A 27723-nucleotide genomic window follows, 5' to 3' on the forward strand; every position below is an offset into this window, starting at 1 on the left:
TTGAAGTGCTCTCCCACAGGCCTCTGTACATTTCCATTCCTGATATCTGATTTATGTCCATTTATTCTTTTATGCAGAGACTATCCAGTTTGGCCAATGTAAATTGCAGTGGGGCATTGCTGGCACATGATGGCATATATTATATTAGTACATGTGCAGGTAAAGGAGTCTCTGGTGTTATGGTTGATGATGTCACTAGTGTAGATATGTGAACAGAGTTGGCAGCGGGGTTTGTTGCAGGGATTGGTTCCAGGCTTAGAGTTACTGTTTTGTGATCTATAGTGGCTGGTGAGGATTTGTTTAAGGTTCGCAGGCTGTCTGTAGGCGAGGACAGGCCTGCCTCCCGAGGTCTGCGAGAATGAAAGATCGTTGTTCAGGATGGGTTGCAGGTCACTGATGTGTCGGAGAGGCCTTAGGTGGGGGCTGTCTGTGATGGTCAGTGGTGTTCTCTTGCTTTCCTTGAGAGGCTGATATTGCAGCAGGTGGCTTCTGGGTTCCCATCTGGCTCTGTCAATCTGTTCCCTCATTCCTTAGGTGGGTATTGTAGTTTGAGGAAAGCTTGGTGAAGGGCTTGTAGATGTTTGTCTCTGTCTGATGGATCAGAGCAAATATGGTTGTACCTTAGTGCCTGGCTGTATACAATGGATTGTGTAGTGTGCCCTGGATGGAAGCTGGAGGCATGTAGATAAGCATAGAAGTCTGTGGGTTTTCAGTATAGGGTGGTATTTGTGTGACCATCGCTTAGCTGCACAGTAGTGTCCAGGAAGTGAATCTCTTGTGTGGACTGGTCCAGGCTAAGGTTGATGGTGGTGGGGTGGAAACTGTTGAAATCACGGTGAAACTCTTCAAGAGCCTCCTTCCCAAGTGTCCAGAGGATGAAGATGTCGTCAGTGTTGCGCAGGTAGAGGAGGGGCACTAGGGGACGAGAACTGAAAGCACTTGTTCCAGGTCAGCCATAAAAATGTTGGCGTACTGTGGGACCATGCGAGTGCCCATAGCAGTGCCACTGATTTGAAGGTATAATTAGTCTTCAAATCTGAAATAGTTGTGGGTGAGGACAAAGAAATAAGTGCAATTTTTATCAATAAAAAGTTTGAGAAACACCGAGTTAACGTACCCCCTGGGGTACACATCCCCCTGGTTGAGAATCACTGCGTTAGGGAAACCCCTGGGTTTGGATGGAAAAAGGGGTATTTAGGAGGAGTCAGGCCTGTTTCCTTTTGTAATAAAGCAAAGTCCTCACGGTTTTCCACCACCTCTTTCCAAACAGGCCTCGGCCCAGTGTATCTCACTGCAATGGAAAGGTATGTTCCTAATTTCCTCTGAGTATCCCTCTGGATAGCTCTCCAGAGTTGCCAGTTGTGTGCTCTGAGATTAGAGGAAAGGAATCCGTTTAATTCTGGTTCTGCACTATGGAGCAGAGGGGAGCATGCTCAGGGAAAGGCAAGTAGTATCGGCATTGCAGGAACTGTTCTGCTAGCAGAGATCTGGCAATGCATACTGCAGTGGTTGCTAACCGTTCCCACGCTGTCTCCTCTCCATGCATTGGCCACTCTGTCTCTGCTCTCTTGCTGGCGATCTGCACTATGACATCTGGAGCCTCTCCCTTCACTATGGAAGCCTGAGCCTGCCAGGTGTCTTGCTGACCTCAGTGGGAGAGGTAACATGAGTAAGGGCTCCAGAATCCAGCTCCAGGTTCTACTGTCAGTCCCACCAGAGAGAAAACAAGTTTTTAGAACGATTGGCTGTGAAGGATCAAGTGACTTGCCCACGGTTACTCAGGAAGTCAGTGTCAGAGCCACTAGACTCTATCTCCTGAATCCCAGTCCAATGCTACTCCACAAGACCATCCTTTCTTTTTGTAACTTACTCTTCTGCTGAGCCTATTCTTGCCTCTCTGTATATTACAAGGTGTGTTGGGAACAGCTCAGAGCTGATCGCACTATACCAGCCAGCTGGCAAGCTGTGAATGAGACATGGAGTATCTGTCCTGCAGAGAGGTGTCCTCTAACCAGCATGCAAATCTGTTACAAAGCATAGAAATAGGAACTAGATGAAAGTGAGTTTAATGAAGAATGTTCCTTTAGATGCGTTTGGAATGTGCAATTTGTACTACCCTCTTGCTGTTCTGCAAACGACATTAAGTTACTTTAAATGGTAAAATAAGCCTGGCTCCTGCTCCTGTTAAGTCCAGGAAACCACAGCAAACCCGTGCTGCTGTCCATTTGTTGCCATAAGCTCGTGTGTCGCTTTCTGCATGGGGAGGTCTCTAAGTGCTCTGCAAAGGAGCTCAGCATCATGAGCACCATATGGGAGGTGGGGAAGTGGAGAGGAACTGTCCCAGATCACCTGGCAAGGCTTGTGGCTAGGCTAGGAATAGAACTCAGGTCTGCTGAGACCCAGCCCACTGCTCTGTCCACTAGGATTCACTGTCATCCCTGTACATACACAATAGAGCTTCACCTTTTCAATGCACTATACAGATAGTAATTAACGAGTCCAGCAAGACCCATATAAGCAGGGTAAGGTAGCATTATCCCCATTACAGAGATGGGGAAACTGAGGCAGAGAACTAAATTTGCCCGTGGCCACCCAGCATGTTAGTTCAGGGAGGCAGTCAAGACTTGTGACCTCCTTGTTCTCCACCCTCATGCACGGTCCTTCCGACTGCCCTGAAACAGAGACAAAAAGCGCTTGAATTCTGTTGATGCTACACATCATTAACATGTGCAGCAGACCTGTCCTCTGGGTACTTTGGTTACTCCTCATGGGCTACGTCTGCACGAGGGACTTTTCCTGGCTTTTGTTGGGAAAAACTGGGGAGCATCTACACGCAAACTGCGCTGTGTCGACAGTTTGTCAGCAAAACCCGGCACATCCACCGGCAACATTCTGCCTCTCCCTGTTCAGCTATAGCGCCTCTCTCGACAGTGTTCTGTCAACGAAACAGCTGCGTAGATGCTCCAGGGGCCTTTTGTCAACAGACAGGGCTTCCGGTTCACTGGGAAGCCCTGTTCACGGAACTCCCGGTCAGCCATTCTGTCGAGTGAGGCCAGGCTGTTGCTCTGTCTATCTGCTTTTATGTGTAGATGCAATCTGCCGACAGAAGTTTTGCCGAAAAATCCTTTCAACAGTGACTTCTGTCGACAGAGGCTTCTCGTGTAGACATAGGCATGAGGACGTGTTGGGTCCTTACTTTACATAGGAAATAATGACAGGTTTCAGAGGTAGCTGTGTTCGTCTGTTTCAGCAGAAACAACAAGGAGTCCAGTGATACCTGAAATACTAACCATTTGATTCCACTTTAAGCTTTTTTGAGTTGCAGCTCACTTCCTCAGTGCATGAAGTGAAAGAAAAAGAAACAGGTAGTTAGGGATAGAGAGTAATTTTTCACTGTAGGTATTCTCACCTTCTTGGTCACATCCACCCAGCTTCAATTAGCTCTGATGGAACACTCCCATCTCCACGCTTGGAAATAATTGTCCTTAGTAAAGATTTTGAGCCTGGTAGAAATCATAGAGCCATGTCCTACATACCTGACTGAACTAAACCCCCATTGAGGGCCGAGGAATGAGCAGGGCAAGATTTGGCCCGCTATCCGTGAGTTGCTCCTTCATCTGCAGTCACACTTGAGACTCAACAGAGAAAAACAGTCATCAGAGCCTATTATTCTGTAGCCCTGTATAACACCCGTTTAAGCTCTGTGGTTATCCTAGCAATTTATAGTTGCCCATTCCATAGTTTAGTGTCTCCCTCTTGTGGCGGAATATAAAACTACATCAATCGCTATTAAGTAGGTGTGGCAGAATTCTTTCTTTTAATATAATTTGAATAGGTAACTTTGATGTTTTATTTCTAAGCAATTTTTATATTGATTTTGATTTCAACAATTGCATAAAATTATGGGAGGGTTGGACAATAATTGCATGGTTACAGTACACACTGTGATTCAACCCGTTAAAGATTTCTGGCCATTAAAAGGCAAATTGTCACCAACATACTTGTCAAAATATACAAAATAAATCTCCTTAAATTAAACGCCAATAAGTTCCCAGTACATTTTGATTATTATTGATGGAAATGCATTTTTAGGTGTTTGTGTGTGTATGCAGTGAAATTGACATTTACCTATAAAAATTTAATCCTCCCAAATCTGTGACTGCCAAAGCTTGGCTGTTACTGGGCTCCATCAAGAAGTGATTGAGAGAAAGCACATTTGGCATGAAAATGTGCACGGAAAAAGGCCTTTCTGTTTTTCTGAAAGTCAAAATTTGAGCTGTTCCAACCAGCCCTCCTGTTCATTTCAAATAGTCTCCAAGGGGTAGCCATGTTAATCTGCAGCTTCACAAACAACAAGCAATCCTGTAGCACCTTAAAGAATTTATAATTTTTTAATTAGGTAATAAATAAGCCTAATAAACAAAACCTAATAAATAAAATTGCTTGTCTTTAAGGTGCTACAGAACTGCTTGTTTTTTTCTGTCCATATCAGCATAACATACAAACTGCACCCGAATCAGGAATATACTGGTTGTGTGTTCTCATCTGATTTGCATGTGGGTAATGGCACAAGAAGAGCAGGGTGGTGCTCAGAGCTGTTAATTTACATCTTATTCAGATTCTTGGCTCGATTTCTCTTTTCTGGGGCCTTGCAGCTGCATGGTTCCTGATTGGGGTTGTATTATGATACAACTCAGTGGGCCTATTTTTGTGCAGGGCTGTACCTCTTGTGACAGAATGTCTGCCCCATAGCGATGCATGTGTAAGACAGAAGGATGAGAGGGAGGCGTTCAGCATGTGGTGACACGGGGAGCCTGTGGCAGAGCTGGTAGACCCCCATCTCCTTAGCCTAAGGCTATGGCTGTGCTGTAAGCAGAGGGGAGACTGCAGCACATGTAGACAGAACCCAGCTCACTTCTAAGAGCTCCATCAAATAATAGTAGCTGTGGTAGAACCAGCTGCTGCTCCAGTTACATCCCCGGGGTGCTGGCTGGGCTTCCCTGCTGTTGTTCAAGGCAGCTAGATTAGCGCTCCCTCAGGTATGTTTACATGTGCTGCAGCTGTGGCTTGGTCTATACTAGGCAGGTAAGTCAGTTGCAGATATGCATAGCTAGAATCGATCGACTCACCTGGCTGTCCTCGCGATATTTAGGAGTACAGGGGTCGACCGCTCACTCCAAACGGTTCAATTTTACGTGTCTCTACCAGTGCTTTAGCTTCAAGACCGTCGCCCCCCTCCTCTTGGCTTATGGCTTGCCCCAGGGATGTTTTCAATACAGGAGGCTGAAGGTTGGGTTCTGCATCCTCCCATCTCCACTGAGGATTGTACAGCACCGTCTGGACTTTGCGCTGCCCAGGAGGTTTACGAGCGTGGCAGAACTTGGCTCTCCGAAAGGAAGTTCAAGAGGCTGAAAGGGCTGGAGACGTGCCTGGATGAAGGGATCCAGGAGGGAGAGAGGCTAAAAGAACCCATGGCTGGAGGTTGCTGGATGGAAAGTGCCTGTGAAAATCTGCCAGCACGGTGGTTCCCCAGCCTCCACTGGCAGCTTGTGCCATTGCCCAAATAAAGTTGTTAGTGTCCCCACTGAGCCTCGAGCTTGTCACCCCTTTCTGCCCTGATGGATGCTGAGCAACTTGATTTGTTCTTCCTGATAATGTCCCTTTGCTTCTTTGTGGACAGGGATCACCTTCCCCTGTGCTCTAGGCCGCACAGCCCCAGGTCTCCTAAATTCACCTTCTAAAGCTGTTGTCCTTTGGGTGGTTCTCTGGTCAATCCGCGGTGTCCAAAACCCTTCTCAGAGCCTGGTGCCCAAATCTGAGCGCTGGAGCTGAGGCTTAGCTTGCATCAACTGGAGCAAGGCCACTTCCCCGCTTGGCTTCCCTAGGAGCTGCCTTTGCCAAAGATTCCATCTTGATTATGCCCCGAGTAGCCTAGAGAGGGTGCCGTATTTGTCACCGTAGCCCATAGGGAAAAGAAGGCTGCCACTCCCAAAACTGCTTTCTGCGATGGAGTCCTGGCCTGCTCACTATTTGTGATTCCCAAAAGTGCACTGGGGGATGGGCGGCTTTGTGCGCTCTGGATCGGCTCGTGCTCTGTGGGAAGTGCCTCCAGCAAGCCTCACAGTAAGCTGGAATCACAGAAGCATAGAATACTAAGACTGGAAGGGACCTCGAGAGGACATTGAGTCCAGCCCCCTGCCCTCATGGCAGGACCAAGTACTGTCTAGACCATGGGTGTCCAACCTTTTGGCTTGCCTGGGCTGCATTGAGTGAAGATTAGTCTTGGGCCGTGTACAAAATATATAATATAGTTAATGTATATAAATCACATAATAATGTTAAAAGTTTACGATCTTGTGGGACCGCATTACTAGCTGTCCAGGGCCGCATGCGGGCCACAGGTTGGACACGCCTGGTCTAGACCATCCCCGATAGACAACCAGAGATGGATATTCCACAACCTCCCTTGGCAATTTGTTCCAGTGTTTGACCACCCAGACAGTTAGGAGGTTTTTCCTAATGTCCAACCTAAACCTCCCTTGCTGCAGTTTAAGCCCATTGCTTCTTGTTTTATCCTTAGAGGCCAAGAAGAACAAGTTTTCTCCCTCCTCTTTAAACACCCTTGTAGATACCTGAAAACTGCAATCATGTCCCCCCTCCATCTTCTTTTTTCCAAACTAAACGAGCCCAGTTCTTTCAGCCTTTCTTCACAGGTCATGTTCTCTGGACCTTTGATCTTTCTTGTTGCTCTTTTCTGGACCCTCTCCAGTTTCTCCACATCTTTCTTGAAATGTGGTGCCCAGAACTGGACACAATACTCCAGCTGAGGCCTAACCAGCGCTGAGTAGAGCGGAAGAATGGCTTCTCGTGTCTTGCTCGCAGCACACCTCTTAATGCATTCCAAAATCATGTTTGCTTTTTTTTGCAACAGCATCACACTGTTGACTCATATTTAGCTTGTTGGTCCACTTTAACCCCTAGATCCCTTTCTGCCATACGCCTTTCTAGACAGTCACTTCCCATTCTGTGTGTGTGAAACTGATTGTTCCTTCCTAAGCGGAAGGAACCAGCTGGTGACGCCATCGCATTGCTTGGTTCTCTTGTTCTTGGTTCACCAGAATTTCTCCAGCTAGTCATCTGCATCTATCAGTGGGTCCTGTCCATCGGCAGCATGGGAATGATCATCCAGCGAAGTGCGGAGCTGAGGGACTAGGATTGTTATTCTGCAGCATTAATTACATCCCGGTGCCTTCTGCAAGTGAGGAGGGTGATGAAGCCGTGCTGCAAGATTCTGCCAATGTTCTGCTCCAGCTCTTGCCCTGGGCGCAGAAAGGCACCAGGCTTTCGACTCTTTCCATGCTGGAGAACATTGAGGTGAAGCCTCTCCCCACTTCACAGCCTGGCACCCACCTGCCCCCCTAGTGACTCCCTCAGCTCCTCTCGTCCCCGGGTCCAAGTGGGGTGAGTGGGCAGAGACCGAGTGCTCAGGATGCAGCTCCCTTGATGCTTGGACGGTGTTCTTGGCTGCAAAGTGAGTAGTCTGAGGGGCTCAGCCCTGCAGCCAGCCCAGCATCAGGGGCTCTCTCTCAAACAACCATCTTGGTGATACTCATCCATTGCTGCCAAGAGGCCTGTGATGGGGCAGACTGCACGTGTTTTATGGTCTTTGGAGCAGCAGCTGGGCCATCCTTATGTCTCTGGGGTCCTGCGCAACCCCAAAGCACCTGCACCCTCACTGGTGAGCAGGGCAGTAACTCTGCAGGGGAGCTGGGCTCAGGGGTTTGGGGATGGGAGCAGAGCAGGGAGGCTGGTGAGGGAGCAGTTCCTCCTGCCAGAGTTGTGGGCTGGGAGGTGGAGCAGAGTGCCAGGAGATTGGGGCCACCGGAGGTCGGGGAGGGAAACAGAGGGTCAGGAACTGGGAAATTCAGCCCTGGGGGCCAGGAGGTGGAGTGCGAGGGCTGAGCAGCTGGGGGATTGGGCCGGGAGGCTGAGCGGGGTGGAGACCAGGGACTGGGTCCACTTGAGACAGCATTGTCCTCTGGCTGTGCTAGGCATACAGAGGTGCAGCACTGGGCAGGGCAAAGTGGTGCCTCAAATTTAGTGATGCTCTATGCAGCTGCGTGCTCTGTACATGCCTAGGGACAGCTCTGCCAGGCAGGGACGGCACCAGCAGCCCAGCCACGGTTCCTCTCGGCACACCAGCGTGGATTGAGCTCATTAGATAAGATTCAAGCGAGAGGCCTGGTTCAAGGAGTTGGCACCTTCAGAAGAGTTGTTCCTGCAAGGCAGCGGAAGGCCCCATTGCTCGGTGCTCTCCATCATGTGGCACTTGGTCACCTGTGAACTCAACTGGCTTCACAGTGCCTTAGGTTGGGCTGTGAGTTGAGACTTTGCTGGGAGTATCAGGCTCACACGCCAGGGAGCCTTTTACAGGGGCCTGGAGGTTGTGCTCAGTTGCACGCCCTTGCGAGAGGACCTTCTGGCCTACACTGACCCTAATGGAGAAAGTTGTCTATTGCCTTTGCTCCAGGGCTTTGGTTTGCAGTCAGGGGGATGTGCTGGGTTCTTCTCACAGTTACTGAAGCCAGGCCTGGCTTGTACAGTCGTAGCTGAGGACAGAAGCTGGCCCACCGCCTGTGCTAATCCACGTAGTTTGTCTTTGTTGGTTCTGCTGCAGTTTCCTTCCCCACTTATCCTGTTAACCCCTGCGAGTCACTGGAACACTCATGTTCTGCTTGGCTGAGCTGTGGTCCGTTTGCCAGCTCGCCCAAGCCAAAACTGTGCCTGCCTTTTTCTCCGGGGTATAATTTTAGGTTGGGCAGCTCTGTGACAGCACAGCACGTCTGCTTTTAATTAAAGGGGCCTCGTCATAGTCAATACAGCCAGATTTAACTTCCTCTTTGTCCTGTATGTGCTTGCGAAGTGCAGAGAGAGGGAAACTCACCTCTCTCCAACAAGACCTCATTAGACATATGGGGTTAAATAGTGCAAGGCACTAGAATTCCACCCTTCATTCTTTGTGTTTATATCTTGCAGTGGTTTGTCTCCCATGACATAGTCCAGTGTTTACTCTGCCGCAAGGTGGCATTTACCTTAATAAACACCTTGTGCTGGCCCTGCCCCAGAGCAGCTTGCGGTCCACATAAGACAGGCCAAGAGCTAGAGCCATAAGAGGGGCCAGAAGGACAATGGCTTGATATTGTTCTTTTATCAATCAGAATCACAGAAATCCCCTTAGGATTGTCCCCCATGGTGCAGATCGTGCCACTGAGGCCTGCCTTCCTGCTCTCTGGGGCTCCCCACCACCTTGTCTTGCTGGGCCAGATCCTCTGGTCTATCCCAGATGCGGCTCAGATGTATGGGTTACGGCCCCCTTGCAGAGCAGCATAGACACTGAACCAGTCCAGCTTCAGCAGAGCTCACTTCTAAGGACTCAGCACCAAGAAAACTAATTTCCAAAGAGGACCAAAGCCTGAAATAAAGTTTTACACAGTGAAAGCTCCCAAGGTCCACCTATTCCATCAATGAAAGAGTGAGATGCCCAGGGATTGCTGCTGCCCCCAGCCTCTGGTAACAGTTATTTACACCGAGCTTGGTAATAAGCAAAAGTAATTTTTATTAGGTGCACAAAGTAGGATTTCACGGCTTGCAAGTGAAAACGGATCAAAGTAAATTACCAGATTAGAAGGAACAAAAAATGTTAAGTTCTAATCCACTAAGAAACTTGCATGCAAATTCTTACCCTAAACAGCTCTTCTGGTCTTCAAGTCAGAGTTGATCTTTACTCTGGCGTGGGCGTACCGCTTTTCAGAGTTCTTTAAGTATCTCTTAGGGTGGATCAGGCAGTTTCAAATGCCAGTTGAAGACAAAGGCTGTTTGCTTCCCATTGCTTAAATAGACTTTCCCCCCAGCTCTGGAATCCTTTGTTCGGCTTTCCCAGTCCCTATGGAAAAATACCAGGTTCGAGATGGATTCCAGTACCAGCTGGCATGGTCACATGTTTTTCTAGGACCAACCACAGTTTGGGATTACCAGAGAAACAGCCATTCACAATTAGTTGGTTTGAGAACTGAGTCATCATGTTTCCAGAGCATCAGTAATGGCCCTCATTAATATGTTTAGAATTATAAGCAGATCTCCCCCTCCATACTTCTAACTTCACGTACAAGAATGGTACATGCACAAAAATAGGATATACAGATTCAGCAGATTGTAACAGTAAAATAGATGTTACATGACCTATTTTGCATAAATTCTTTGGGTTATGCATATTCATGTAAGCTAATTTGCATAAAGCATGGGGAGGCATGAGAAATGGATACACACCGGGAAGAGAGCTGGCATTCAGAAGGACCAGCCTGTTCCAGACAATGCTGCTGGAAGTTTCTGTGACAATGGCAATGGGCTGTATTGCAAGAAGAGCGACTGACGTCTGAGATTGAAATAGCTTGGTACCCGAGTTCATACCATGCAACGTAACATCACGTTCTGTCCTAAGAACATGGGGTAAGAAGCAACATGATCTAGTGCAGCATTTCCCAAACTAATCTGACCCCGGAACACTTTTGGGCTTGACAGAACACATACATGCTGGTTGGGTGGGGTGTGGGGAGCTGGAGGCATTCATACCAAAAATTTGTCGCACGTAATGCGCAAAAGGTGATTTAAAAGAGTCAGGTTTTTTTAGATGTCTTTTATTTTACAAAGATCAAAAAAACAAGAGAAAATCATCTGAATGAACAACAAATGTCCTGCTGATAGGAGGACAGTTAGCAGCCCTATGGCCATATCTACAGTGAAACAAAACTTCAAAATGGCCATGCAAATGGCCATTTTGAAGATTACTAATGATGTGCTGAAATGCATATTCAGCACCTCATTAGCATGCTGCTAGCCGCAGCTCTTTGAAATTGTTGCATTTCATTGCCATGAAGCACATCCAGATGGGTCCTTTTTGAAAGCACCCTGCCAACTTTGAAATCCCCTTATTCCTATCAGCTGATAGGAATTAGGGGATTGCAATGTTTGTGGGGTCCTTTTGAAAAGGGCCCTGTGTAGACAAGCTATGCATGATCAAAATGCAGCACTTTCGAAGTGCTGCAGCTGGCTGCACGCTAATGAGGTGCTGAATATTCATTTCAGCACCTCATTAGTATTCTCTGATTTGGCCATTAGCATGGCCCTTTTGAAATTTTGGCCAAGTGTAGACATGGCCACTGTGTGGAACATAGTTTGGGAAAGGCTGGGGGTAAGGTATTAGGCTGGGACTTAAGTGCTGATGTCCAGTCCTGGCTTTGCTATTAGCCTGACCTTAAAATAATAAAAATAAAAAATGGAGGTATGCATCTCATAGAGCTGGATGGGACCTCAGGAGGTCATTGAGTCCAGTCCCCTGCCCTCTTGGCAGGCCCAAGCACCCTCTTTTATTTTCCCCCCCATTTCCTTCTTTGCACCCCAGATCTCTAAATAGCCCCCTCAAGGGCTGAGCTCACAGCCCTAGGTTCAGCAGGCTGATGCTTAGGCCACCAGGCTATCCCACACACCCACCCTGGTTTGCTTCCATTCCTTGGTCCAGTTCCATTCCTTCCCTTCCCCCGTTTGTCTGGTTTATCTGTTCAGACTGTAAATTCTTTGGGGCTGGGATTCCCTCCCTCTCTGTACAGCGTGTGTCAGCCTGGTTATATTCTATACCATAGCACAGCTCAACCCACTGAGTTCAATTGGAGCGAGAGGTCAAGAAGTGTAGAAACCCAGGGAGGGTGAGAGGACAGGGTGGGTAGGGAGAGCAGAGACTATGCCCAGGAGCTGTTGTAAGAAAAGAGCCCTGGACCCTGAAATGACCCTGTGTCCCTGCTGAGCTCCTGTCGAAAAGCTGAAGACCCTGAAGAGCTGAGATGGTGCGTGTGTTCTTCCTCCCCTTGTCAGAGTCAAGCACTTGACTGCAGAGTGGACTTTCTTGTGGGAACGGAGAAGGGACCAGCAGGGTAAGGCTGGGCTTCAGGAAGTTTCCACCTGGAGCTCAGGGAATTCCCATGAGTGCAGCTGGACCCAGCACAGGGACCATCTCATGCTAACTGGGCAGCTCTTTGGATGGGTGTGTTTGAGAAGCACGAAAGGAAACCCCTCTGCTTGCCCCATAATTTCAGGCTTGGGGCCTATGCTGGGTTGGGTTAGGCTCCAGGGTGACTCCCCTCAGAGCATGGAAGGAGGCTGGCTTTGTGACCGGTAGCCACTCTCCCTAAAGCATTTTTAAAACCTGTAGCTCAAACCTGACAGCTTTAAGAGGCACTTGGTGGCCAAGACCTGGCTCTCTGTGTTCCTCTGACCACCTTTGCTTTACAAGGCTGGGCCTCCTGGTGGGGATTCCACTCTGGAAGCCACTCCAGATGGTGGCACGTGCAATGTAATGCCCCTTCAGGACGCAGTAGTGCCCTGTTTTCCTCTGCCCTGGCTGCACTGCTCCTGGGCTTACTGGCAGCAACATGCCATAGTGGCAGCCCGCTGGTGTTGCTTCCTCGCTAGGAAGCAAGCTGCAATCTCATATGTGATTCTGCTGCCCCAGTTCCTGCCAGGACAGGCCCCCCTGGGTGGTGGTCTATGGGTTGGGGCTGGGTGAGTCTCCAGAAAATGGTCTGCCAAGCAGGAAGAGACTGGGTGAGCGGTCCAAGAAGAGGCGATTCACGTCAGAATGGAAGCGTGGTAGAAACCCTGGGGTTAGTGGAACATGCTGAGGCCAGGGCTCCTCCAGCTCCCCAGGCCACTGCCTTGGAGGCTCAGCCTAACGGTGGCCTGAGCAAAAAGTGTGGAACCATTTCCGCTCTTCACTCACTAGCAAGCACCAGGCTGTGGAGATGGAATCGTCCATTCAGCGAGGTGTGGGCGGGGGAAATCTCACACTCTGGAGAAAGCCAAAGCAACCATCCAACAATCCACTGAGCGGGAAGGCTGTTCTGGGACCGCCACGCCCAGCCCCCCAGCCTTCCACTCAGTGAGGAGTCCATAGCAGTGGTACGCTGTGAGTCAGTTACAGTTGGAGGGGCTGAGCCCCCACAGAGCAGCTGTGGTTGCTTAACCTCTCTCAGAATCAGGCCTTGCTGTTTGGCTGCCAGAGCTCCGTGCCAGTAGGGAGCGAAAGGCAGCAGCTGGAATAGGAACAAGCTGTTGGCAGGGAGGCCGAGGGAAGGGTTCGTCTCGTGTGACGGCAGCTGCTGTATGGACAGAGCTTTCCTGCCCTGGGAATGTTTCCCAGCTCTCCTCCCCCTTTTGAACCACCCTCACATCTGTTTGTAACTCGCTTAATGCCGGGTTTGCTGTGCTTCTGCGTCCTCTGCCTCCTGCTATTATCCACCTCGCCATCCTGGCAATAAACAAACTACCAATCAATGTAGTTTCTTCTCTGGGGGTCCATCGGCTGAAGCCATCCTTGGATCTGCTGTGTCTGTGGGCCGGTTGTCCTGTGCCTCAGTTCAGTCTGTGAAATGGGGATAAGGGTGTTCTCGATTGTGCTTTGAGATCTGTGGGTGGCTAGTCGTACTCCCCCTGCCCAGGAGTAACAGCTGAAGTTGTTTCCGCAGAGGAGGGGACAGATTACCAGTTAAGACAGAGGGAGGAACTGACGCCGTCTTTATAATCAAGCTGCAGCTTCAGGGGCAGAGGAACATGGGGGAGAGAGCAAGATCAGATGACCTTAGATTCCTCCCTCGATGCCTCTGCTGAAGCACTTCAGCTATGGAAAGTTACCGCCAGAGGAGAGAGCAGAAATGAAAACGAGGAAAAAAGGCTGGAGTGGCGCTGACAATGTGCTCTGGCCAGCTGGCTGGAATGGGATTCTGGTCCTCTTCCTTTCTCTGCAGCTGGCAGCTGAGAGCTCCTGCCTTCCTACACCCATGCACTTTGCTGACTCAGGATGGGAGTACTAGCAGGGAGAGAGTTGTTTGAAACAACGGTTCTGAGGGGTTTGATTCCAGTCATCTTTGGTAAAAGGAATAAGCCCAAGTCAGAGAACTGGCAACAGGCCGAATCCTCTCCCAGCATCTTCCCATAATATTGAGAGCCTGGTCTCAAATGGCAGTGAACTCCCAATCCTCAGACTTGGCCTTTACTCCTGTCTGGGTAACTCCCTTTTCCATCCCACCCCTGTCTGAAGAACAAACAGGCAAGGCCCAGTGGCCTCTTTTGGAGCACCAGGGTGCAGGCGAACTTCAGTGGCTGTAACAAGGTGTCTAGGGCAGATTCAGCTGTGTTTGGCTCAGGCACAGCTGTTGTTATTAAGGGTCTGTTGCCTGCAGTGGGCGAGTCCGTGGGGCAGACTGGAGCCATCCCAGCTCAGCAGTTAGAGGGGGCAGCCTTTCATCAGCTTGCAAACCTAGCTTGACCTCCCACTCCACTCTGCAGCCACAAGAGGCCTCAGGTGGGTGTGTAATTGAAGGAGGCAATCTGCATGTGTGTGAGATCACCCCCCCAGTGCTGGGAAGCAATCCTGCAGCTCCTTAATGGTCCTGCCTGCGCTTACTTTGCAAACATCTGTCTGGCTTGAGTATTTTTCACACCACTGTGACCATAGGAAGGTTTTGCCCCTATCTAGCCCTGTCCAATTGCAGGGCTTGGAGCACTCCACAGAGTGGCCAGGTGGAAATTTTAGGGTACTGCCAGACAGTAGGGAGCTGGGACGTGGGTCCTCCAAGATTCAGGCCTGGGTGTGGGTGAGACTTAAGCAGCATGCACCCACCCTCTGCTTTGTAGTTGTTTGGTGTGAGCCACCTGGGCACAGACCCGCTTCATCAGATGTACTCATGCATCTGATGAAGGGGGGGTCTTTGCCCACAAAAGCTTATGCTCCAAAGTATCTGTTAGTCTATAAGGTGCCACAGGACTTCTTGTTCTCAAAGATACAGACTAACACAGCTGCCTCTCTGATACTGGGCACTTGGTGCTTTGCAGATAGTTCCAGAATAAGGGTTTAAAAGGAGGGGGAAATGAGCAAGGAACCTAAGAGCTGTTTCAGACCAGCAGCGGCTAGACACGCTCTTCCCTCCTTTTCTAAGTTCATCCCACTGGGGGCTTGGTGGGTGTTAGCAGGTTCCTCCAACCCTCCCAGCTGAGATACCTCACTCCCCTGGCAGGGGAGGAGGCAGGGAGGACCAAGCTTCAGAGCTTCCCCCAGCTCAATTACCTCTTTTGGGGTCTGAGGGTTAGATGATTTTGTGAGCCCCCAGGCTATGTGGTGAGGCCAAAATGAGGGGGGTTCAGTGTATGGGAGCGGGCACCAGGGTGTGGGATTGGGATGGGGGTGAAAGTGGGGGTCTGGGAGGGAGGAATGGTGCTGGCTTTCCAGGAGAGTGGCGGTCTGGCTGGGAGGGAGGGAGGGTGCAGGAGCGGGCTGAGGGTGGAAAGCCTGGAAGGCAGAGAAGGTGCAGCAGTGGGTTGGGGTGGGGTGTCCTGCCAGGAGAGAGGGTGCAGGAGCAGGGTGGGTGCAGTGTCTGGCCAGGAAGGAAAGTGAAGGAGCAAGGGAGGGTACAGGGGTACATGAGTCCTGGGGGGTGGAGAGTAGGCCAGCAGGGGGTTGCAGGAACTTACCGGGCTGGGACAGCTGGATGGGTCATGGCTGGCCATAAGGGGGGGGGAGGGGGGCCACTAGTCTGGCTCCATGCTGCTCCCAGGTCCCTCCTCTGCTCCATATTTTGGCCAATGGGAGCAGTGGGGAACCCCTCCCAGGCGTTCCCCAGCGAGGGGAGGGGGAGTGGCTGTGGTGGAACTGCTTCTTTCCTGCTCCCCCAGCAGAACTCACAGTCTGGATCGGGCCCTGGCTTGCCTGGCTCAGGTCCATGAGGCTCAGGGCTCTCCACCTCCCATCCCACTGGGGGCAGGATGCTTTGGACAGGAGCCCTGAGCTCCAGGGTTCAGATCCAGGCAAGCTGCAGTCCAGATGTGGCCTGTGAGCTGGGGATTCCCCACCCCTGACGTAAAGCCCTTGGTTGCTTTGTGGAGGGCCCTGAGGGAGACAGCGTGCTAGAGCTTACCTCAACCAGGGCTCCCGCTAATAGCAGTGTAATGAGCACACTGGGGGGGGTGGTTCTGGGGGTTGCAAGTACTTATGTGACAGTTGCCCTCCAGCCTGGCAGGGTGGGGTTTGAGCTGGGGTCCTCCAGAGCTAAATATGCGAGCTGCAGCAAGCTTGAGCGAAGGAGCCAAGGCCTTGAACTCACTCATCACCTCTGTGCGTATTGGCACTGAGGGGCACTCAGTCTCTGGTGGGCTACACTGAGACTATTCAGGGTGAGCCTTACCGAGCTGTGAGCCACTGCATGGGTGTAAGCAGCCCAGGTAGATGGTGTGATTGTGGGTGGGAGGAAAGGGACTGAGAGGAGAACTTCCTTCTACCTGCCCAGTCTGAAACAGATGCCGAGGATTTAGCATTAACTGTGGCATAAAAAGGTGGCGGTTCCCCTCCCCTCTGCACAGCCAATGTGGGCCTCTCTTCCCATTCTATCACAACTCTCATGAGAGTTGATGTATTTCTTAGTGCCCCAGCTCCTGCAGGCAGGTGATTGCAGGGCAGATTCAGCATTTAGTTCTTTTAAATAGATTCCTACTTCTAGCAGTTGCCTGAAAACACGGCCTGAGTGTTCTCTGGAACCTGGGCTCCTAATGCAGATTGCAAATAAAAACAACTCCCATGTGGGTTATTTAAAAAAACAAAACAGCAAAGATCCTCCATTATTGTTAGGCCAATTTCTTATTGTCTTTAAAGCTACTCTCATGAGGTTGGGGGCAGGGACCAGCATTCCCTCTAAGCTGTGCGCTTGAGCATCCGCCCAGGAGAGTTTCAGATGCCTCCCAGCTGCTTGGTACGGCCTCCGTAGCCACCCGGAGTTGGTAGCCTGTGAGTTTGCAGGCGGTGCACATCCACACATGCCTCAGTGCAAGTAACAACAGTTATTCTGCACCCATGTGAACACCGCACCGCTGGGCTCCTCTGCAAAGCAGAGTGCTCCCAGGGCAGCCAGCTGCCTGGCATTTCCCATGACTGTGCATGGAAGAAATGAGAGGGAACGTTGGTGGGGACGAACACGTGGTTTTTGAACGACTGGGCTCGGCAAGACTGGCCCCCTGTTACCCTCCCCCCCTTCTTTGTTTCTCCATCCAACCTTAACGGACCCCCCCCCCCAAGGTCCAGCAAAGGTCACCTGCCCAGCAGCGCCCCGCCTGTGACTCGCCTGCACTGCATCTGTGCAGATCTGCCGGCGTGGGGTGAGCCCCCCATCTCCTGCAAGCCTTGTAGACCTTCCAACCCTGGGCGGCCTCTCGCAGGCGGGTGCTGAGGGCCCCTCTGCTCACGGCCGCACGCGGTGGCCCTGGCGCAGGTCGAGTTCCAGCTGCCACCCTGGATTCCGCTTCCAGGCGGAGACTGTGGCCCGGTAGCTTGCAGCGCCCGGGTCGCTGTCGCCTTTGTCCTCTGCCTGGCCGCATGCCCCGCCCACCGGCCGGGCCAGGGCAGCGGCACAGGAAATTCCAGGCCGGTGCCCGCCGTGGGAGCTCCCCGCCTTGCCGAGGGGCCGGGCCGTGCGCGCCTGCGCGCAGGCGGGGGCGGCCGCCGTATGGAGCTCGTCGAGGCTGGAAGTGAGCACATGGGTGGCGGGGGGGTCGCTGGGCTGCTTTGGCCGGCGGCGGCGGCGCTCGGACTCGCCTGCCGGGGTGATGGATTCAATCATCCTTCAGGCGCGGTTAGCCGAGCGGCTGCTGTCTCCGGGGACGCAGGCGCAGCGGAGCTACCCGGCCAAGCTGAAGGTACGGGGGTGGGGGTTGGCAGCAGTGGGGAGAGCCGGCCGGGGGTGGGGGTGCCGCCCCAGGAGCCGGGCTTGGCCCTGCAAGGAGCGCGGCGGGCAGGGAAGGGGCAGGCGGGGGGGGCTCTCCGGCTGTACGTGGCAGAGGGGGTCCGGGCGTGTTTCTTTCGCGCAGGGACCCGGGTGGGGCGGGGGGGAAGGTTCGGTGCGAGCTGATGCGCTGCAGGGCGTGGGCGTTATGTGGCTGTACTGCCTGGTGTGCGTCACCCTCTTCCCGCTGCCTTTCCCTATCCAGCTGCTCTTGCTTGTGGCCTCCCCCCTGGCCGCCCACCCTCCTCGCTGCTCGGCCAGGCCTGGGAAGGGGCCAGGCCGGGGCAGGGGTGGTTTTTGATCCAGGCGGTTGTGTTCGTCTCTCCTCCTGCTGGAGGGCCGGACGGGGGAGAGGCAGTGAAAGCCTGTGGCTGTGCGCACGCTGCCCTGGCAGGGAGGCGGCGCCAGGCGCCTGGGCGTGCCCCGTGTTTATCTGCCATGATGTGGGGGGGTGCTCGGGAGCTGGCTGGGAACTGAGCGGGCACCAATGCGAGAGGCCAGAGCAATGTGCCTGGGGCAGCATCAGCCAGGCGGTGTAACCGCCCGCAGGCAGCCTGGAGCCTGGGACCTCTGGAGCTTCGGGTGAGCGCTTCTGTGGTCTGAGCTAAAAGGCAGCTGCCTGTTGAGGACACAGTCTTTCTTTGTGTCAGTGGTCCGGGTACCACTCCATGGGACACTGACCCACACCTGATGTGTGGGTTACAGCAACATCCTGGCATGGGATGGATCATTTCCTGGTGTCTCTGGTGTCATCGTACAGCTTTTAACCCCTCACTAGCGCTAAGTAAACCCACTGGGTTAAATTGATCCGTAGGCCGGGGGAATGCCGTGCTTGCTCGCAGGTTGGGCTAGTGATGGCCCTGTGTATAGTGGCATGAGTGCCAGCAGGGAGGGGCCTCCGTGGCACAGGAGACGGGGAGAAGCTGGTGCATGTACGTCTCGCGGAGCGCTCCTGGAATCCCATCACTCATAGACTGAGTGTTGCAGCAGTACGAGCGATTTCTTCCTTTTCACCAGCCACGCGGGTGCCAGCCCATGAAACAGCGGGGCAAGGCGTGACCTCCTTAGAGCCCAGCCCACGGGCTCCAGTGCTCTTTGTGAACAGTCTGTGCCTTTTGTGCACTCAATAGACCTGTCTGCTGAGTATGCTGGGATCTCCCCAAGATACAATGTATCCTTGGGACCTGTGAACCCTGCAGCATGTCCCCAAGGAGAGATTAAACCCTCTTCCTTTGCTGTCAGCACTTCTCTTTGTAAATTCGGCCCGAAGGTCAGCCTGTGGGTCGTGTGACATCCTGAGGCCGTGTACGGGTGTGAGGCTGACCCTAAAGGAGGCAGCAGAGCCCTGCCTGGAAGGATGTGGCGGACCTGCCTCTGTGCAAAGCTGGCTTCCTTCCAGCTGCTGTTTTATTTGGGGCTAGTGGGGTTCCTTTACGCATCTGGGTATCTTTGGCCTTGTTGAGGGAGGCTTGGCCAAGTCCTACACTAGGGCTGTGGGGGGAAAGAGAGAACATTTCAGTGTTACCCATCCCTGAGCTCCAAGCCTGCAGGCCACTGGCTAGGGGTTTTACCCCTCCTCCCAATCTCCAGGTGGGAATGAAACGTGGCCTCCTCCGGCTGTGTTCAGATATCATGGTGCCCATCATTCCCCAGTCTCCTGTTCTTCGCAGTGGAAGATGTGAGAGCATCCAGCTTGGGTAGTAAGGAACAAGTTTATTGATGCAGCTTCAGTGTAACAGTCTAAAGGCACAAACCGATGCTCAAGCCTAATAAACATGGTGGACTGTCATATCCCCAGGGCAATGGCCTTATGGGCTTTTCTGATTGAATGCGTCCTCCACTTTTGCGGTGGTTACGTAGGGATCATACGAGAAGCCATATTTGCCCTCCGAGAACCAGGAGACTGTGGGGTTACATGCAGCAGGAATCTGACCTGTTATTCAGTGCCTATAACACACAGGCTGGTGGGCCCATGCACAGCTGGTCCATCCATGCTGAGATAGGTATTACGGGCTACATTCTTCCCTCAAACAGCCTCATGCAGCCCCTGCTGAATTGGGTGGGAACCATGAACATGGGTCTCCAGGCAGAAGATGATCCATGGTGCTTGTTCCCTGGCAGACTCCTGCAACCTGGCCTTGTTCACTCTGAATGTCTCTTCCAGGGCCTTGTGTCCTGGAATTCTGTGAGGGGGTCCAGGCAAGCTACCTTACTGTGGAAACACTAAATAGATCAAAGTATTTAGAGAGCCAATGTGCCTTCCTCGAAGGAAGGTAGATGTCCTCTTAGAGCAATGAGCATCCCTGTGTCCCCAGTTGTTTCTCTGAGGGAAAGTGTTCCTCACCTCTACACTCTGCGTGCGTGCGTGCGTGCGTGCGTACGCGCTTGGCCTGTCTCTCAGTGCAGGAGAGCCAGGTGGGTTTCCCTTTGGCACTTCCCAGAGCTGTCCCTGTGTGGGTCAGAGGAGTGGCTGTGGAGCAATGAAAGGGGGTCCCCCTCCTGGAGGGCGAGCCGCCTTTGCATTAATGGTTCTAGAGCAGGGGAGCGCTCACCACATGCGCTGGAGAGCTCTCCTCATACACTTGGCAGCACTCTCCAGGGTGAGGGGTACTCTCCAGCCCTTGCTTTCATCGTAGCCTCAGACTAGGGATGAAGTGGCATCGTGACCATTTAAAAACGCCGGCGGGAAGGCGGCGTGTCAGGCGAGCGAGCTGTTAATTAAAGGCACCAGCCTGGGCCCGATTGGAAATGGAGCAACTGGTCTCCTTGGAGGTGTAGATGTAAGGGAGTGGCTGATATTACAATAGGCCTAAGCTCTCCTGCTAAGCCCGAGCAGCTGCTGGAGATGCAGTGGACCAGCTCGCAACGGTTTTGATTTCATTGAAGGTGGCGGAGCGGCACCAGGATTGGTTTGGCCAGTCTCCCGTTCTCAGCGGCAGAGTTACCTCACCTGGTGGGTTTCTTTTCTTTTTATAGAATCAGTAACAGGTCGGACCTCCCTGGGCTGGAACCCTCGGGACCTGACTGGTCCTGAGTGACGGAATTTGCGGGACCAGATGAGGTCTCCTGTCTCTGCCCCCTCCCTATTGCGGCTTCACTTCTGCCCCTGCTGAACCCTCCTGCCTCCGGATGCTCCTACTTCTGGCCTCGGTGGCCTCCTTACCATTGGCCTAGTGTGGCTGCCAGCCCTAGCTGAACTGTCACTGGCCCCAGCCTCTAGCTGTGCTGGGCCAACACCGGCTGGGCTGCCAGGCTAGTGCCAGCCCTGGGTGCTGGCCTGTGGACACAAGCTTCACTAGGCAACCACCCAGCAGGGACTCCAGCCACTGGCCCTGCTCTCACTAGCTTCTCTGCTCCAGGAGCATCTGTAGTCCAGCCAGACCGGAGAGTCCCTGTTCTGGGAGATGCAACCTGTACATGGGAGAGGAGTCATCAGTGCACTTTTCCCACTGTTAAGGCCCCCCGAGATAGGAAGTGGTGACACACAGCTTTCTGCGCTGTGTGAAAAGGGACGAGCAAAGGGTGCTGCGTGTTTATGTCAATGCTGACTTACCACTGAACAACGCGGTTACTCCTTCTTTGAGTTAGGGCTGCCTGTGTTATTGGCAGTTGTATTTTTGATGGCAAGCCAAGCAACCAGACAGCAGAAGGGCTCTGGCGCAGTATGTGCCTCGAGTAGAGGGGATCCTTCTTACTGATTCTTCCGATTCCTCTTCCAAACTGGCATTGACATTTTCTTACCGTTCTTGGCACGCTTCTCATCTGCGCTTTACAAAACACTCCCGGGCATCGAGGGTGCCTTGTTCCCAGACAGCTCTCCTGGCGAGATTCAGGGGAGTTCGGTGCATGGAGAGGTTAACATTCGCCTTGTAGTAATTAAGCCTGACATTGCCCAGCAACTGTCAGAGCCATCTCCTCCTTCCCAACCAGGAGAAGCCAGCAACAGAGCTGGAGCCTCTGTCACTTTTTATCAAGAGAGTTTTCTGCTCTGCTGCTGCTGCTGCTTCCTGGGCCAAAGGTTTGGGCCGTCAAAATCTTTTAAGTCAGCTGGGAACTGCTAGCCTGGGAGGAGCATGGGGGATGTTGGTTCTGAGCCCACTTGGCTCTGTGATTTCAGATGTTCGTTGCTCCTCTGCTTGGATCCCTAGAGGGTGGGCCGGAAGCAGTGGGGATCAGGGCTGCGATGCAGTGGAAGGCCTGGCTGTGGTAGGGTCAAGTCCAGGAAAGCAGGCTTGGAGCCTCTGACCACTGGTCAAGGTGAGAGCAACTTAAAAATGTCATGGATCTGGCAGCTCGGTTGGGAGATTTGGTGCCCTGCATCACTGGGGACTTTGGGGAGGAGGGGTTGCTCTGAATAGGTGCTTTGGGGCAAGCGTTGCACAGCCATAGAAGAGAAAGCATGCAGGGGCAGATTAAGAATGGGTGGGGTTCTGGAAGAACAGTCACAAACCCCTACCCCCGATATGTTACAGTATTAATGTAATGCCATTATTCCTGCTTTAAAATCTACTCATGCCTCTTTTTATGGAGAGTTAATTCCACTGTGATTCATGGAGTTGTGCTTTTCCTGAGTGTTTGAATGACTAGTTTGTTTGTGATGCAAGGAGATGCACATCTCGTAGACCTGGAAGGGACCTCAGGGGGTCCTCAGGTGCAGTCCCCTGCCCTATTGGCAGGTCCAAGCACCATCCCCCCCCCGCCTTTTTTTAATCTATTTTGCCCCAGATCCCTAAATGGCCCTCATGAAGCATAATAAAAGTACACTTCGTTTTCAAATAAGAATGACGGCATTTCTTTTATTCCATTGAAGTGAATTGTTTGAGCAAAACGGAGTTATGAGGAGGCCTGGGGCAACTGCCTCTTTTGCCCTTGTGGTAATGCTCCACTGGAAACAGGAGGACCTGCACACTCCCATGGCTGGGGTGAGCTGGCCAGACTGTCTGGTGCAGGCTGGATGGAGGAGAGACTCTAGCATAATTATGGCTTTGTTTCTTTTCATGGGCTTGGCAAACAGTGCGTTTGGAGAGGCTGACTAGCCCCCTGCTCCGTTGGAGTGGCAGCCAGGAAGGGGGCAGTGTCCAAACCCCCAGGTAGAAGCGCTGGTGCCAGAGCCTGGCTGGAGCTGTGAAGGCTCTTGGCCGAGCTGGTCTGTGAAGGCTCTTGGCTGCATGAATCCTGGTGGCAGATTCATTCGTAAGGCAGCTGCGGCGGGTTTGAAATGCAGAATTTGGGATGCATCCAGCCACGGTGATGGATGAATTGTCGCTTCCTTGTGCCTCAGATTTAGAGGGTATGTGAGATGGGAGCATTTTTGCCAGGAGCAGGGCTGTCCTTAGGATTGATGGGGCCCTACACAGTACAATTAAACTGGTGCCCTTATGCTCCCTGGCGTGTGTGTGTGTGTGCATGTGCATGATATTTTAGAGATGTGATTTTATGAGCAACACACAAATAAAATATTTTAAAACAAGATTGAAACCATCACGGTAAAGTCACAAAAATCAAGCAGTCCTATCGCACCTTAAAGACTAATTTATACATGTATTTGTTAGGTAATGAGGTTTCGTGGGTCAGACTGCTTCAAATTCAAGAAGAAAATAAGAATCCACAGTTTCTATAGCTGCAGGGGAAGACGGGGAAGGAGAATCACCCATCATTAGTAGGACCAGTGGAAGAAGTAAATTAAGTTCAGTTAAGTGCAGTGCCATTCCTGCGAATATCCAAGTCGGGGAAATTGCCCTGGTAATGCCTCAGATAATTGAGATCTCAGATATACCCCGGTTTAGCAAATGACTGTTAAATGGCTTCATTACCACTTGAATGACCCTTTCTCAGGTTTGCTGATCTGCTAATAGACCTGGTAGGCTATTTTTTTTTTTTGGGTGGACTTTAAAACCCAGTGATGCATCAGATTTCAGGTCCCCTGTTCAACTGTGTATTCCCCCTATGGGTAGGGACAGCTCTGGCCAGGATCTGTGTTAACCCAACTCACTTGCCTGCCCGCCTCTTGAGGAGTTGTGTGGGACAGGAATATGCATGCGGGGTGACACAAGCAGTGGTGCTTAAGGTGTGCATGGGGCAGATTTTGAAGCTTGGCTTTGGGGAAACAGGAATGGTGGTGATGGAGCAGACGTGGCTAGGAGAATGGCTCCTCTGTGTAGCAACTGCAGTGGGTGGCCAGCAGTTCCTCCCAAGATACATGAGTTATGAATACTGTATTCATGGGCTTTTGCTGTGTGGAGCTAGAATTTCAGTGGCATGACAGGTACCCAAATTGGCTCTTCTGCCAAGGCCCCAGGAAGCATCTGTCACATCTTGAAGCCCACATGAGCACCTCGGTTCGGGGCAGGACGGCTCAGCCCATGTGTGCCACAATCGCCCTGGCAATAAATCCCCCTGTGCAACATACTGGCCTGCCTCACTCGATGACATCCCACAAACTTGAATTTAATCCTCCTCCATAAAGCTTTGTTTGTGCAGCCTGAATGTTCCAGGCATGTTGCGTGTCTGTCTCATACATGCGACATTGTTTTGCATGTAGCATGTGTTTACTTCATGCACGCAGCCATTGTGCCTTTACAGAACAAGGCCAAAGGCACCACTGTGTGTGTGTGTGTGTATACAGCAGTGTGCTTTGGAGATATGTATATCTGGCTGGTTCCTTCCAGCTCTATGAGATATGTCTGTCTGTCTAGCTATCTATCTGTCTCATAGACCTGGAAGGAGCCTTGAGAGGTCATCAAGTCCAGTTCCCTGCCCTTTTGGCAGGACCAATCACCATCCCTGATGGATTTATTTATTTTTAATCTACTTGCCCCAGTCCCCTAAATGGCCACCTCAAGGACTGAACTCACAACTCTGGGTTTACAAGGCAAATTGTCAAGTTGGGCTTTCATGTGGTGCATGTGTAGGTACACAACAGGTGTTGTGTGCATGCAGGGTGTGCCCCGTGCTTGCAGTAGGATTGTGCAGTTTTCATGCTGTCACAACAGTGCTCTAGCGTTTTCCTCTAATTTTTTTCCATCCATGGGCAGAATAAATTTTGTCATGTGCACCACCAGTAGAAACCAGCAGTAGAAGCACATGCCAAGAGAAGCTGTGGACTCTCTGCTAATTAGCTGGAGGGCACCTGAATCTCTCCTGGACGTCTCCTGTAGGGCCTGCAAGCACCTGGCTGGTCGGAAGTCTGTGGAGCTGGACCTTACCTGCCCCAGCTGCCTTGTGGCCAGGGGAGGGGAGAATGATTCCCCCATTGCTTCCTTCCTGTGCTGTCCCCTCCGTGGTGGTCCGGTCAGGGTGGGAATAGCAGATCCCTGTGTGCACGGCACCTCCATGAGCTGTCCCTGTCTGCCTCCTTCCTCAGGACCACGAGAAGCAGTATGTGGGATTCGCCACCCTGCCTAACCAGGTGCACCGCAAATCTGTGAAGAAGGGCTTCGACTTCACCCTGATGGTAGCTGGTGAGATTTCCCTGCCACCCCGGGAGCTCCCTCAACAAGGCTCAGTCATGACCATCCTTTCTGTCCCGAGGACCCGGTGGCTCCCTCCCCTCCCAGCACAGAGCTGCACGGCCTGGGCACCCATTGAGCTGACCGTGGCTGCAGAGGGTGTGGGGGGACAGCTCAGCCAGAACAGGGAGGCTAGGTGATGTCCCAACATGGTGCGCTGCCCTGGAGGTACCGAAGCTGATTGGTTGGCTCAGGCCTGCCGAATCACTGGGTGAAGCTGTGGGGCCTCTGATGTCCGTGGGAGCATTGCTAATGATGCCAGTGGGTCAGGGTTTCATCTTGGTGTTTAACCCAAATGTCTCCTTTCACCCTCTGCTGAACCGGAACTGATCCCCAGATGCCCCCTGTAGAGCCCCTGGAGCACGACCACCTCAGCCAGGTGCTCATGGCAGTGGCCTGCTCAGATACTGGCCCTGTGGCGGGGAGGCCTGTGCCTGTCCACCCGCACTCCTCCTCTCCCTGGAGACTCCACCATGGCTGGATCCATCCCACATTCTCTTTTCCTGTTTCCCAGCCAAATGTTCTTTGATTCCTGTCACCCCGCTCTGCCAGTCGGACACTCATTCCTCCTTTACTCCCTGAGAGCTGATCCTGCCTGCCCCTGCCAGCCGAAGGCATGACTGCATGCTGCAGAAACAAGGCTGGCGAGGTGGCGGGGTGGAGAACAGGGATGAGCTAGGCTCTCCCATTTATACCAGCTTGGAGCCATCTCACTGGGGCCATGGCTCCTGGAAGTGTCATCTCCATCACTGGCCTGGGCTTGGGAGGCAGCAGTGAATGCCTTGCTCCAGGACTTCTTCCTAATCTGGATTCTGTGCTGTGGTGTTTCTCTTCTGTCCCCTAGGGGAGTCGGGCCTGGGGAAGTCCACCTTGGTGAATAGCCTCTTCTTGACTGATCTCTACAAAGACAGGAAGCTTCTCAATGCGGAGGGTAAGTGCAGCACAAAGAGGATCCCTGGGGCCTGTTGTTTCCACAAGGACTAAATCGGCTCTCTTTCAAAACCCAGCACTCAGAGTCCTAGAATAATAGATCACTGGAACTGGAAGGGACCTCGAGAGGTCATTGAGTCCAGTCCTCTGCCCTTGTGGCAGAACTAAGCACTGTCTAGAATTTGATCATCCCTGCCTGTCTAGCTTCCTCTTAAATATCTCCAGTGATGGAGATTCCATGACCTCCCTATGCAATTTATTCCAGTGTTTAACCACCCAGGCAGCTAGGAAGTTTTTCCTAATGTCCAACCTAAACCTCCCTTGCTGCAGTTTAAGCCCATTGTTTCTTGTCCTATCCTGAGAGGCTAAGGAGAGAAATTTTTCTCCCTCCTCCTTGTAATCCTCTTTTAGGTACTTGAAAACCACAATCATGTCCCCTCTAAGTCTTCTCTTTTCAAACTAAACAAGCCCAGTTCTTTCAGTCTTCCCTCATGGCTCATGTTCTCTCGACCTTTCATCAGTCTTGTTGCTCTTCTCTGGACCTTCTCCAATTTCTCCACTTTAGCCACAGCCAAATCTCCCTACACATCCCTGCTGCTTAACTGCTATTCTTTCCCCAGGAACCATATAGTCGCCAGTATTACAGCATAAAAAGGGAGGTGGGGGGGCTGGGATTTCCAAGCATTGTGGTTTTCCCTGTACCCAAAGAAAATGCTCTGAGTAACCTGCAGTTTGAGATATGCTACCACGTGGGGCCTGTTTGTTTCGCTCAGGCTGTACTTCCTAGAGGGTTATATGTGGAGATACACATCTCATAGAACTGAAAGGGACCTCGGGAAGTCATTGAGGCCAGTCCAGTCCCCTGCCCTCTTGGCAGGACCAAGCACCATCCCCTTCCCCGCCCCCCCAACCCCATTTACCCCAGATCTCTAAATGGCCCCCTCAAGGATTGACCTCACAACCCTGGATTTAGCAGGCCAGTGCTCAAAGGCAGAAGCAGGGAACCAACCTCAGCCCTGGGTGCATGGCCGGGGGAGGGGAGGGGACTTCTTCTTTCATTACGTAACTCCAAAGGCACCGAGATCACTGATGAGAGATTGAAATCTCTGCTTCCCAGCCTTTGCTGAGAGCCAGCTGGCTTTGGTGCAGGGCTTTAGCCCCTAAGGGTACAGGTTTGTTCCCTGCTATCGACAGCCCGGGTAGAATTAGAAAGGCTCTCCTGCCAAGGGAGGCTGTGTCAGAGGCTGATCAGTTAGTTAAGTGTGGTAGGGGACCTTATATTTTCTCCTGAAGCAACCGATGTCATTTGCTGCCCGTGGAGGGATGCTGGCCTATGATATAATTTTGCATGGCAATTCCTCTGTACCATTGAGAACATCAGACTATAGGTAGGAAAAGGAACATTTGGGAGT

General features: G+C 52.0%; 1 protein-coding gene and 1 long non-coding RNA gene across 5 annotated transcripts in view; one reads left to right on the forward strand and one right to left on the reverse strand.

Annotated features, from left to right (window-relative positions):
* The window catches only part of SEPTIN5 (septin 5), an 84724-nt gene that overhangs the window by 37081 nt on the left and 19920 nt on the right, over positions 1-27723 (forward strand). Inside the window, exons 1-3 of one of the 3 annotated variants that reach the window (XM_075013059.1) lie at positions 17592-17787; positions 25237-25333; positions 26226-26312. In XM_075013059.1, the coding sequence (XP_074869160.1) occupies positions 17698-17787; positions 25237-25333; positions 26226-26312 (274 nt within the window). In that variant the 5' untranslated portion in view covers positions 17592-17697. Of the gene's footprint in view, positions 1-17591; positions 17788-18375; positions 18456-25236; positions 25334-26225; positions 26313-27723 lie in introns of those variants that run through there. The other 2 variants (XM_075013061.1, XM_075013060.1) reach the window with 2 other exon arrangements.
* LOC142022838 (uncharacterized) lies at positions 9609-17552 on the reverse strand. Of its 2 annotated transcripts, none has more exons than XR_012648050.1 (3): positions 17187-17552; positions 13296-13471; positions 9609-9943 (listed from the first exon to the last, which is right to left on the reverse strand). It is a non-coding gene; the product is annotated as an uncharacterized LOC142022838 (long non-coding RNA). The 2 variants fall into 2 exon arrangements; XR_012648049.1 differs by having other exon boundaries at positions 17217-17542.

This window comes from Carettochelys insculpta, chromosome 18 (genome assembly GCF_033958435.1).
Source record: "Carettochelys insculpta isolate YL-2023 chromosome 18, ASM3395843v1, whole genome shotgun sequence".
NCBI lineage: Eukaryota > Metazoa > Chordata > Testudines > Carettochelyidae > Carettochelys > Carettochelys insculpta.